Source organism: Oryzias latipes, chromosome 2 (assembly GCF_002234675.1).
Source record: "Oryzias latipes chromosome 2, ASM223467v1".
In the NCBI taxonomy this organism is placed as follows: Eukaryota; Metazoa; Chordata; class Actinopteri; order Beloniformes; family Adrianichthyidae; genus Oryzias; species Oryzias latipes.
This window is the reverse complement of record NC_019860.2, coordinates 2,044,637-2,058,319: the sequence shown is the minus strand read 5'-3', so window position 1 is coordinate 2,058,319 and position 13,683 is coordinate 2,044,637. Positions and strand designations below refer to the sequence as shown.

Below are 13,683 nucleotides of genomic sequence, written 5' to 3'. Positions count from 1 at the left end.
TGAAATTCGTCACTTAACGTTAAATCTAAGTTTATTCATATAAACACATTGCCTTTCAAAATAAAATATATTTTTTAGTATTTAAAAAAATCCAAGAAAAGACCTTCGCAGTAAAAAACCCGACATAGTAAACCAACAATTGACATATAGATAGGATTTGAAATAGAAATGGTTGTAAACATAGTGATTGAAATGTTTACCCAAACTGGGGCGCAGAGGTAGGGCGGTCGACCTCTGATTGGAGGATTGCAGGTCTGGTTCCCGCCTTGCTCGATCTTGCGTGGAAGTGTCCTTGGGCAGTACTCTGAACCCTGCATTGATCCTGATGGTTCTAGGATGGTGTTCGGCAGCGGAGTGTGTGAATACATGTGTGTACGTATGTGTGTGCGTGACTGTAAAGCACGTTGGGCCTTCTAAGTAGACAGAAGAGCGCGGAACACGTATATGTCATCAAGCTTTATTGTCGGATTTGCCGGATTCACAGATGTTTTTCACAGTTCTTCAATGAAAATGTTTTTATCATTTAATCTGTTTTGTGAGTGTTGTGTCATTTATGATAGTAAAATAGTTTAGGCTCAGTACTGAGCTGTGTTAAGATGTCAAAAGACACCATTGGAAAATAAAAAACATATTTTTAAGCCATTGGAGCGACTTTTAAACACCAGACTTACAGATAAATTTAAGATTTGATTACATTTAATTAAGCAACTCAACTTTGAAGTTGCCACAAAAGGTGTTGCTCATTTATTTACAAAAGGTGTTGCTCATTTATTTATTAGTAAACTTAATCTAAAGATACAAACTTGAACACTATTAAACCGTATATTATTTAGTGATATTCTAAATCTATAAATGAGCTTTTGTTTTGTTGAATGAGTAAATCCATGGAAATATTAAGGGAAAAAAAAAATTTCTTTGACAATAAGATACCCCTAGCAACACAATATGCAGCACATAAATCATTTGTAAATGCGGAGAACACATTTCCCCATAATGGGATAAATAGTCAACTTTTTTTTTTTTAAATATGTCTGTTAAACTTTTCGTAATTTTAAACTAAGACTACGAAAGGTCAGACTTTTTAATTATAAAAATTAATCACTGCTAACGGAATAGCTCCAATTAAAAAAAATGTACGACTTTAAAGTCGTACATTTAAGAAGAAATTTTTTATTTAAGAAGAAAAAAGTTGTAACTGTTAAATTACAAGAATGAATTCCTATATTTATGACTTTAAAAGTATAATATAAACTTGTCAGTTATGTTTTAAAGTCCTAAATTACATCAATTTAAATAAAGTCGTAAATCTTTGTTTTTAAAAGACAAATTTACAAGGAAAAACGTCATAAATGAACGAAAAAAAGCACCAAAGTTGTGGGAGCCGTGCTCGAAGATGAGAGACGAGGAGCATTTTGTGAAGCTTTATTTCCAGATATGGTTCAAAAAGAAAGAAATTCTGAACCTTTTGACGTTTGAAGTGTTTTCTCATAAATTTACAACTTTAAATCCTGTATTAATCCTTTGGTTGTTTTTTTTAGTGGCCTTATTACTCCGTCATAAACCAGAGAGCCTGAATGGAGGGATAAAAAAAGCCACATAGGGTTCTAGACTCCTGGTTCAGACAATTCAAATAGAGAAATGTTGAAAACATTCTCCTGTTGCAGGAACCAATAACAGGTGGAGACCAGTCATCAAACCACAAAAAATAAGGCAGATCTTACTCAAAAAATCAAAACTGCATTTAACCCTTGTGCTATCCTAGATGACCCCACCCTTCCATTGACGTGTTCTCCCTACCATGACAAAGGTGGATAAAGGTGGAAAGATTTCATGTAATCCATGGACACCAGTGAAGATCACAAATCATTGAAGAAAAAAGGTTCAGAGCACTGTCTAGTGGGTCTAGATGACCCAACTCCCAATGGTAAAGTGCCTAGGATAGCACAAGGGTTACAGGGATGATGTAGGAGTGTCAAGCTAAAATGAATGGTTGCTCAGAGACATTTGACATGTTGTTTGCATGTAGAGCAGGGGTCTCAAACTCGCGGCCCGCGGGCTATTTGCGGCCCTCAAGATGATATTTTGCCTCCCCTCCTATTATCACCCTCCTACCCCCCCCCTCCCCCCCCCCCTGACATCCCTCCCTTTTCGTCCCTTCTTTCCTTTTCCGTCCGGTCCAACACCAAAGATTTTCAAACATGGTTGAAATTAATAAAGTTTGGTCTCAATTACAAAAGGGGTTTATCCAGACATACCTCTGGTTTGTCTGAAGATTAATAACCCCTCTTGTTAAAATAAAATATGTCCAACACAAGAGGCCCTCAGTTCTCATCTGCCTGCCCAGCTGTTGGACAGGACAAGTTAAAAAAACAAACTAAAAAAAAAGATGATATCTTGCAGCCCCCGCCTCAATGTGAAAGTTTAATGTTAATGCGGCCCGCCAGTCTGTGTGGGTTTTGGGTTGTGCGGAGCTGACAACCAACCAATCACAGTGGGGTATATGACTCTTGGGGGCGGGACATTTACCGGGCTTGAAAGCCTGAAAACATTTAGAGCAAGAAACCTGACAGCCCCCTCCCTCCCCGGACCACATTAAGGAGTTCCTCACTTTCCTTTTTAGAACGTATCTATTCGCTCGTAATTTTCTAAATCCATGAAGCGGTTGCTGAACTTGTTTGTGAGTCGCATGAATCCGGAGGAGGGTTATGGTTACGGTTAGGCGCGCGGCGACGTTCAACCCCGACCTAGGTGGGTCACTGCGCAGAAAAATGTCCCACACGTACATGCGTGACACCTAACGGGGCTCTAAAATTAAACACGTGCGAGAAAACAACACGATTTAGTCTGAGACACACTGAAAATACGTGTGAAAATGCAACGATAGACGTGTTTGAGATGAACCAGCGCCGCGCCTGGATCGTTGGGGAGACCAGGCCCGGGGGTGGGAGGCGAATCTGCAGTGAGACTGAAGGAGGAAAGGAAGTAGGAGTTATCCTTAAAATTCATTTTAGTTTTAATCTGCCTGTCCCCCTTAGTATGATCTGTTATTATATCTTTTATATTGATTTTAATTTTTTGTAATGTATGTAGCCATTTTTTAATCCACAGGTATTTTAAATGATTTTAATTGATCACTGAACTACAAAAACCGTCAGGACACATTTCCCACAATGCATTGTTTTTTTTAGTCAATTGGCGGTTTACAGTCAGTACATTTCCAGCTGCGTTCGCTCAGGTTGGGGCCTTGCTGCTCCCGTCCCTTTCTCCTAATATTTTTGTGATGATTGACAGGTGATGTTGGAGGAAAAGCAAAAACATCCGTCACACCAGGTGATCTGTGCAGCGTTTCGTCCACCTGGGTGATCTCAAACACGCTTATTGTGCATCATGGCTGCACATATTTAGTGTCACCAACATGAATGTCCATCCGTTTTTTTATAAAAAATAAGGGAGTTGATGACCGGCTGCTCTACAATAACTTGTGACCGGGGTTTAAATGTGCAAAAAGTCATAAGAAAGAAATCCAAAAATGGTTACTGAATTTTGTTTCTCCTTTACAGATTCGTGGTTTAAAGAGTAAACTTAAAAAAAAAGAAAATTCAACACGGACTCAGAACTGGGAGCACATCCTCTCTGACGTCTCCACCTTCAATTTCAATAAGTCCAGTCCAGACTTAATGAAAATCATCTTCATCCACACTGAGGGTCTCAGCTGTTTGGGAGGAAGTGCTGCCAAGTGTCCATCAGTAAGAAGAAGATAAGAGAAGCCGTGTTCAGAAGAACCATTGATGGATTTACAGAACTGTAGAATTTAAGTCTTCTTTAGTGTTTAATAGTTATAATTCAACAGTATTAACTGAACTGTGTTGATAAGGATGTTTAAATGAGAAAACAGCAGATATAGAAGACTAAATAAACAGAAATGTATTACTGATTTATTTACTGATTGATTTTTTATTTACGTATTTTATTTGAATGAGAGTTTTATAAGTAAATACTGTGCAGAAAATAGTTAATAATAGAGTACAGTTAACAGTATAGTACATGTTCCATACAAATGTACTGTCTCTCAGACACTCACAAGTTGCGTATGTGTGTGTGCGTTGAAGTCGCGGCCCTCCCTCAGCTAGACCCTGCCTTCAGTGGCCCCCAGGTAAATTGAGTTTGAGACCCCTGATGTAGAGAGATGAAATCCATACTAATCAGCCCCAGAGAAGAAGAAAAAGATGGTTGCTATGAACTCACACCTTCCTAAAGGCAGCTGTTTCACATTAAACATTTGTTTTTTATATCTGGCTAGTCGTTTTTCTCATTTGTTGCTATTGGATTAAAACGGATTAAATCAACTAAATTGTGTGTTCCAAATTCGTTTTTTTTAACTAAAGATTATTATTTTTTTATTGAAAAGAAATTTTAAAAAATGCTCTACATCCACTTAAATTTCTATTGGATCATAGAAATATATCGCTGAAAACCTTCCCACTTTTGTGATAAAGAGGTAAAGAGAAGAAAAGTGAAAGCTTTTAGTCATACTTCTTAGGTTACAAGTACTAAAAGTGAGTCTTTACTTCCGTCTCTATGACAATAAGGAAGTTTGTTCAACTTTCCTTTAAAAAGGAAGGGGGGGGGGGGTGAGAGAAAGCTGCAGCCAATGAGTTATAGCGCTAGAGGACATCACGTGGTTCCTCATGGGATGAGAGCACCGCCATCTTTGTGAGGTCAAATCACTGCTGCAGTGCATGCATGTCAACACATTTTTTGCAAAATGCCAGTTCAACTGCCAAAATCAGAGAAATGAGTCCATGAAGGAGGAAGGTAGAACATTTCTCAGGTAGGTACTATAATTATTTTCTTTGAATGCTGCAGGGGCTTCATTAATAGTACACATGCTGTCATGCATGATGCTGCAGCTATTATCAACATGCTGCATGATGATGTACGTATAATTTGCTGTAAACTTTATTGTGTTACACCTATATACAGTATACGTATGTGTGTGAAATTTGTTCTCCACATTTGATCCATCCCCTGGGGGAGCGGTGAGCTGCACAGCCAGGCTGGGGAACCATTTTGATGGATTAAACCCCCCCCCCAATCTAACCCCTTAATGCCGAGTGTCAAGCAGGTAGGCTTTGGTATGACTCAGCCTGGATTTGAACTCATGACCTTCCACTCTAACCACAAGGCCACTAAGATGGTCATTATCATTATAGTAATATAGATTTATACATTTCTGACTCAGTGACTGAACTTTTCTTGCAGGTTTTCAATGGATTCAGACTTCAGGACGGAGTGGGCCTTAGCAATAAAATAGATCACCGTGGTTACCAACTAGTAATACAGTCTGTTCAAAAAATCTTGTGGAAACACATTTTGAGAAGAGGCCAGACTGTTCGCTTGAAAACCGACACCATTATTCCATCTGTGTTACATCAAAGTGATCACATGACGAATCAGTAAATCTTTTTTTTAAGGGTAAATCTATTGTTGACTTATTGATTTGTTGTTATTCTTTATTATTATTATCGTTTATTGACTTATTATTATTTTCTATTATTATTATTATTGACTTATTGTTGGGCTTTTCTAAATAATTTAAATTACATGTCAAAGTGGTCTAAAACTTCTATTTGTTTATAAATTATTTTTAAATTTGTTAACTCTGCATGTTTCATTAAAGTTTGAGCTGTTCACGCTGACTGTTGCTCTTATATAGCAACAACAATGATGACTCAGCTGTTGCGTCACTCGTAGCCGGGGCAAATGAGAGGCTAGCTGTCAATCAACTGACCTGCACTGGAGAGCTGTCCGGGTCCCAAACACACGGCACGTCTCCCTACAGCCTCAGAGAGGAAGAAGCAGAACGAGAAGCTGACTGCGTCATCTCTTCTGGCTTCAAGCCCATTTAGTTTGAACACACACAACGTTGAACATCACACACGTGTGTCATCACCCTCTCCCCTTCCCACACTCATGGTGCAATATATATATGTGTGTATAAATATATATAAATTATATAAAAGCTACGTAGATACCACCAAAAGCTATAGAAAGCGTCGTCATGTGGGCGGCGACGACCTCACCAAGATGGCGTCGCGCCCCGGCACTGTCGGCTTCCCACGCGGGCGTGCCTCCTCCAGCGATTGGTTGCAGCTGCTGGTGGCCCCGCCCCCTGCTGCAGCTATAAATTCGCGTGACTCTCACTCTGACAAGACTTTCCTCACAGAGATCTCATTACAGGCTCCCTGTGAGAACCAGCTCTTTCGTCTTTTCGAACCCAGACATCACTCAGATCAGCAAAATGGTGAGTTTGTCCTCCTTTCTAAGGCGGCATCGTTTCTAGACGAAAGGAGCCTGTCGTGTCGGGATAGCGTGACTCGTGGTTTCCCTGTTGGAGGTCTGTGACGTACTCTGCGGCGGTCCTCGCCGTCGGAGGCCACGGAAAGTATTTGCGTGTTTAAACCGTCCATCATTGTTGGAGGTATGCTGCCAGGCCACTGCCTCCCCCAGGGGGGGTTAACGCCCCCCCTCCCTGTGTGTTTGGGGAATGCTGTTTGTTACGTCTCCCTGGAACTGTTTGGGTTCTTTGTCTGGATAATCCCAGACCTTTGCCTGCTGACTGCAGCACGGGTGCAAACGATTGCGCGCGCGCGCGGAGGGGGGGGAGAGACCACGAGGAAACGGCTTTGCGGCCCTCCAGCAGCAAGAGGTTATAATTAGCCCCCGTGTGGTCTAAGCTGACTAGTACAACCGGAGTTTTAGGTTCAGGTCTGGACCCGTGGAGCCTCGTGGTTTGGAGAAAACTGAAAACAAAATTCCTAAAATAGTCCCCGAAACAAAGCTTTGCTGTGTTTTTTCGCGCCAACGTTAGACCTGACCTCGTTTCATTCAGGGCGCGATCCAGGAAGCAGAGGATCACTCTGAACACCCCCCTCCCCCTCCCACCCCCGCTTGCTAAAGCAGTCTGCGCAACAGTGAGGCGTGTCGCAACATCCTGACAGGCCGTCACGTGACAGCCCCTATAGGAAGCAGGTCGGTTGAGGTAAAGTACGACTAGAGGACGAACGAGTGACACCCCACCTAAAATAGACGTTTACCATCACCAGAACTGTCAACAGGGCCCCTCCCTGGGAGTTTAAAAAAAAAGGGAGGGGTTGGATCAAAATTCAAAACAAGGCCCATTTTCCCAAAAAGCTTCCATAACCAGATGAGATTTCATTTGAATACAAAAACATTACAATCATTATTTATACATTCATACAATGATGAATGAAACTTTTGATAATTAAAGCTATCAATAAATATTGTTTGAAAGGGAGTGGAAGACAGTGTTTCAAAAATCTTTATAGCATAAATTGATCAAGTATCAAAAGTTAAAAATATGTGCAAATGTTTCATTAGGAAAAATCATGAATCAATATTTTTCTAGATCGCAGACCATGATTGGCAGATGGTGGTTTATTCAAAATGTAGGTTATCGGTTTTTTTGATAGATTTATAAGGGACAGACAACATTTGCACCTAAAAACACTGTCTTCCCTCCAAATCATGAGTTCAAACCTGTCCCTGTCCCTCCACCCTAATCCTCCCCACCACCACCGGCGGATTCTTGAGCAGGGCGTGGAAGCTCTTTGGCCCCTGCAGACATGGCAATGATGCCGCGCTGAACGGCACTCCTCGGTTTCTTTAGATCCCTGATTGGGTCTGTCAGTGCGGCTCGCTAAGAACGCCAGACAAGTTTCGTTTGGAGCGTAAAGGAATCGGCAGCCCCGCCCACTGATTTGTGAACCACCAGCCTCTGCAGGTTTAGACAAGTTGGGTTCGATGGAAATGGCAGGATAACTTGGGTTCTATGCAGAGATGGGTTTGAGATGTGAGGTTTGCTGTGTGTCCCGCAGCGCGAGTGCATCTCCGTTCACGTTGGCCAGGCCGGGGTCCAGATGGGAAACACGTGCTGGGAGCTGTACTGCCTGGAGCACGGCATCCAGCCGGACGGCCACATGCCCAGCGCCAAGCCCTCCGGAGGCTACGACGACTCCTTCACCACCTTCTTTAGCGAGACGGGCAACAGCAAGTACGTCCCAAGAGCGATCTTTGTGGACCTGGAACCAACTGTAATCGGTGAGAACAATGTTGGTTAAAAAATTCCTATACTTTGTGAAACTTTGGAAAGAAAACGTTAAACCGTAGCTTTCAGTTAGCTAAAGTTCGCAAAATCGTAGCGAACAAAAATAGTTGTATTTTAGATATTTCCATCTGATGCTAAAAAAAAAGGTTGATGTTGTTCATCCTCAAGAAAAATTGTAAATCTTAAGGAAGTTCAGATTGACGCCAATTTATTTGTAAAGACGATGCTAACCTGTACTAACTTACTGTTTTTTTCTCACTGTCCATCATCGTGAAGGTACAGGTTGGAAAAGTTTAGTGCGACTTGCCAAACTTTCCAACTGACTGGAACCTACCGCCTGCTTTTTAATCTGGAACAGCTGATTTCAGAGGAGGAGCATGCGGTCAACTGTTGTCATTTAGCAAACCTTCGCTAAATCTTAGCTAACACGAAATGTATCTGCATCTCTAGATATTTCCATCTGACACCAAAAAGAAAGTTAGCGTTGTTTTTCCTCAAGAAAGTCCGTAAAGAAGTTTAGATGTAACTAAATCCCACTTATCGTGGCTCCACGATTTAGTTGTCAACTGGGTTATATATTGCTAGAGACGCTACACTAGCTTGTTAGCATCCATGATAGGTGCAGATCGACGCCATTTTTGACATGTCAGTAAACGATGACCAACAGTCTGGCAGATACAGTCAAATGACCATAAAATGCTTAATTTTGGTCCGATTTTTTTTCTCTTTTTTTTTTCCTCAAAGAAAAACAACTAGGGTATTCACAAAATAAGACCCAGACTGAATGTATTAATATTTTTGTACAAACGGAAAATAAATGAACGACATTTAAAATATTACAATATCTATACACAAAGATTTATAGATGACACAAAGCATACCTGATGCATGGTTGGAATTGTATTCAAATCTATAGGTTTTTTTTTAGGACTTAAGGTGTTTTAAGACAAATATAAACCAATTCTTCAACTGCAAGTACATATCAGATCTGTATATGGCATATGTGTAAAACTTTAAGTTAAACATTGAACATTGTGCATTTAATAATACAGTGGGGCAAAAAAGTACTTAGTCAGCCACCAATTGTCCAAGTTCCCCTACGTAAAAAGGTGCGAGGCCTGTAATTTTTGTCAAACCCTTAAAATATATCAAGATCACATTAAGTCTAAAAACCTTATTTGTAAATTATGGTGGGAAATAAGTGTTTGGTTACCTACAAACAACCAAGATTTCTGGCTCTTACAGACCTGTAACTACTTCTGGAAGAGGATCCTCCACTCGTTTGGGTTTTTGATAGCGGACAGCTGTGAGACGAGCAGCCAGCCACAGCAGATCAGCAGCAGCCGGAGCTAGGAAAACAGGAAGTGGCTGTGACCTGGACATTAATAAGGGAAACTGGCCCCACCACAGTAAGAGTGACCAGGTGTTCCAAATCTGCTGATGAATAAATGGGGCGCTGATCCGAGTTACCTATGCAATGGTGGTCCTCTTTAAAGTGTGCAGAGCAAATAACATCATTTTGATGGCATCCAAATGTTTCCTTTAGCATCTAAAATCTGTACAATACATACAAATAGCTTAATCTCATGATTATAGACTTTACGACATCATAATCATGCAATCTCATCATGTAACCCAAGTTTGTTGGCATTGATCACGAGATCAGGTAAACCTTCACTATTCTCACTTAAATCTCCCTTAAACTTTTTCTATCAGTCACTTATTTATCAGCCGACAGTCATAACTTGTCAAAAGTCACATCCTTATTTCTGTATATGTCTGTATTTGCAATTGAACACACAGATGTGAAATGGCTTCTCGACATGTCCAAAATGGCGTCCAACTTTGCGTGAGCACCTCTAGCCTATAAATCTCATTGCTGTCAACCATCTACACGCTTTCAGGTCTAGCCCGTCTTTCCTAAAATCTCTAAAGTTGGTGTGTTCGACATGTAAAATGGAAAAAAAAATCCTCCACGGTTTACGTTGATCACATCCTCTCTGATTATGACTGCTGGGAACCTTTAACGACGTTTACTACAAGTCATCATGAAGGTACAGGTCAGATCTATCTAACCAAACTCTCAAACTGTGTTGGGTTAACAGATGAAATCCGGACCGGACCCTACCGCCAGCTTTTCCATCCAGAACAGATGATTTCAGGGAAGGAGGATGCGGCCAATAACTACGCCCGCGGCCACTACACCGTGGGGAAAGAGCATATCGACAATGTCCTTGACCGGATTCGCAAACTGGTAAAACAAAAAAAGTGAAATACGGTTAGCCAAAATGATTAAAGTCTGCAGGAAGTCAATGAACGTAGAATATTTAAGTTAACATTTTTTTGACTCATATGAGGTTTTTTTATTGAGGTTGAAACTGTACCATTTCTGTTCAGTCTGATCAGTGCACCGGACTACAAGGCTTCCTGATCTTCCACTCCTTTGGAGGAGGAACCGGTTCCGGCTTCACGTCTCTGCTGATGGAGCGACTTTCTGTAGATTTTGGCAAGAAGTCCAAACTGGAGTTTGCCATCTACCCAGCTCCTCAGGTGTCCACCGCAGTGGTGGAGCCCTACAACTCCATCCTGACCACCCACACCACCCTAGAGCACTCAGACTGTGCCTTCATGGTGGACAACGAGGCCATCTACGACATCTGTCGCAGGAACCTGGACATTGAGCGTCCGTCCTACACCAACCTGAACCGGTTGATCAGCCAGATCGTGTCCTCAATCACCGCCTCCCTGCGCTTCGACGGCGCCTTAAACGTAGACCTGACGGAGTTCCAGACCAACCTGGTTCCTTATCCTCGTATCCACTTCCCCTTGGCGACGTACGCCCCTGTGATCTCTGCAGAGAAGGCGTATCATGAGCAGCTTACCGTAGCAGAAATCACCAACTCCTGTTTTGAGCCGGCCAATCAGATGGTGAAATGCGATCCTCGCCACGGCAAGTACATGGCCTGCTGCCTGCTGTACCGCGGCGACGTGGTGCCCAAAGACGTCAACGTGGCGATCAGCAACATCAAGACGAAGCGCAGCATCCAGTTTGTGGACTGGTGTCCCACAGGGTTCAAGGTGGGCATCAACTACCAGCCCCCCACCGTGGTCCCCGGAGGGGACCTAGCCAAGGTGCAGAGGGCCCTCTGCATGCTGAGCAACACCACCGCCATCGCCGAGGCCTGGGCCCGCCTGGACCACAAGTTTGACCTCATGTACGCCAAGAGGGCCTTCGTGCACTGGTATGTGGGGGAGGGCATGGAGGAGGGAGAGTTCTCCGAGGCCCGAGAGGACATGGCCGCCCTGGAGAAGGATTACGAAGAGGTGGGAACCGACTCGGTTGAAGAGGATGAGGAGGGCGAGGAGTACTAAAACCTGCCAGACAAAGGAAAGTTACCATGGATGTTGATGAAGTCTCCCCCGTTTATTATTTTTTTAAAGATCGGCCTTTAAATTTAGGCATAAATAAGGAAGTTTCCCTCAACTTAACTTTTCTAATAAAGATGTTTACAATCAAAGCGTCATTGAAATCTTCATTTCTGACTCATTTAGCTGACCAGGGGAGTCCAGACTTCACGCAAACGTAATTAAAATAACTTTAAATGCTAATGAAATATTTACTGTAATTTCTTGCATTTGAATACTTTTCCCCTTTCTTCACATTAAAAAAAAGTAAAGGATAATGCCTGACCAGCTGTCGATTAGGATTAATCACCTTGTCCCATAAATTCTGATGGACACCTCATCGGGCATTGTCCCGCTTATAATGGTCACAAAAGATTATCAATTGTTTTTTTAGGACTACATTCTTGTGCGGTTTAAATCGCTTTTTCATAAAAAGTGGGCTATTTGAAATGCAGTGCGTTGTCATAACAGCTAAGCTGGCACAACCTCGACTGCAGGGCAAAGAAAAGCTATCTATGCAGATTCTCACGATGGGTTGAATAAAGCATCAGTTCAGAGAGAAAGTTCACCTTTTACTGCTTGTCCAGAAATAATAAATTATAAATGATTATATCCAATTAGTACCAATAGTCTCACCTGAGTGGTGTGGGTGTGTCCCAAGTGACAGAGTTCTAAAGCACCAGTCTATGAAGGGTCCAGATACTGGTGGAGCAGTATTCTTGGCTATTTCACCATGAAGACAGAGGAACACTCCAAGCAACTCAGAGAGGTTTGTTGAAAGGTACAAGTCAGGGGATGAATACAATAAATGTCCAAGGCATTGAACATTGGAAGTTCAGTGAAATCAATCTTCAAGAAGTTGGAGGAATATGGCACATTTGTGAATCTGCTTAGATCAGTCCACCCTCATAAACTGAGTGACCGTGCAAGTAGGAGACCCGTGAGAGACCCCACCAAGACCCCGACGACTACTTTGAAGGAGTTATAAGCTTCCGCTGCTGAGACTGGAGACTGCGTGTAGAAACTGCTGCCCGGGTTTCCAGCTTCATGGAAAAGTGGCAATGAGTAAGCTACTGTTGAACATACACATTAGTTTGCCCAAAGGCATGTGGAAAAAGATCCTTTTGGTCTGATGAGATCAAAATTAAGCTTTTTTTTAGCCATCAGAAAAGATGATCTGTTGATATGCTGGCAGAAACCAAACACAGCACATCATCAAAAATACCCCCCCCCCCCCCTCTGTGAAGCATGGGGGTGGCAGCATCATGCTCAGGGGATGTTTCTTAGCAACAGTCCCTAGAATGCTTGTAAAGAAAGAGACAGAATGAATGCTGCAAAATACACTGAAATCTTGGAGGACAATCTTTAAGGTCTGCAACAGAACTACGGCTTGGGACGACAATGATCCAACGCACACTGCAAAAGCTACCCAGGAATGGTTTAAAAAGAACCAGGTAAATGTTCTGGAGTGAACAGTGAGAGGCGAATCCCCCTAAATTCCTGCAGATGTCCAGAATGACTGAGACGTATCCACACAGACTCAGTGCTGTGATGGCAGCCAAAGGTGCATCTACTAAATACTGACTTGAAGGAGGCGAATAATTATGCAAACAATTGTATTTCATTTCATTTGTTTCATTGACATCACTTTGTAGAATTCCGTTTTCACATCGACATTGCAGGTTTTTTCTGGTAAATTTCTCCCAATTAAAAAGATGAGACAGGCCTGTAATTTCATCAAATGTAAACTTCAACTATGACAGACAAAATGAAAAAAAATATCAGAAAATCACAAAGAATAATTTGTTAATTTTACTTGTAAAGACACCCGCCTACAACCTCAAACAGTCACATATACTCGTGTTTTGAGGAGAAAGAATGCTGAGTTGCTGACTGTAAAGCATGGGGGTAGAAACATCATGCTTTGGGGCTGTTTTTCAGGCAAAGGGACCAGGACAACTGATCTGTGTAAAGGAAAGAATGAATGGGGCCATATATTGTCAGATTTTGTTTGAAAACCTGCTCCCATCAGCGAGGGCATTGAAGATAAAACTTCAAGGTCCTGGAGTGGCCTAGCCAATCTCCAGATCTCAACCCCATAGGAAATCTCTGGAGGGAGTTGAAAGTCCGTGTTACCCAGCAACAGCCCC

The 13,683-nt window shown here is 42.1% G+C and overlaps 1 protein-coding gene across 1 annotated transcript; it reads left to right on the top strand.

Annotated features, from left to right (window-relative positions):
• The first annotated feature begins 6,174 nt into the window (after nt 1-6,174).
• LOC101166777 (tubulin alpha-1C chain) lies at nt 6,175-11,652 on the top strand. The gene is made up of 4 exons (XM_004066362.3): nt 6,175-6,304; nt 7,899-8,121; nt 10,234-10,382; nt 10,526-11,652. The coding sequence occupies exons 1-4, from the start codon at nt 6,302-6,304 to the stop codon at nt 11,498-11,500; spliced, it is 1,350 nt and encodes a 449-aa protein (XP_004066410.1). The 5' UTR covers nt 6,175-6,301; the 3' UTR covers nt 11,501-11,652.
• The last annotated feature ends 2,031 nt before the right edge of the window (nt 11,653-13,683 follow it).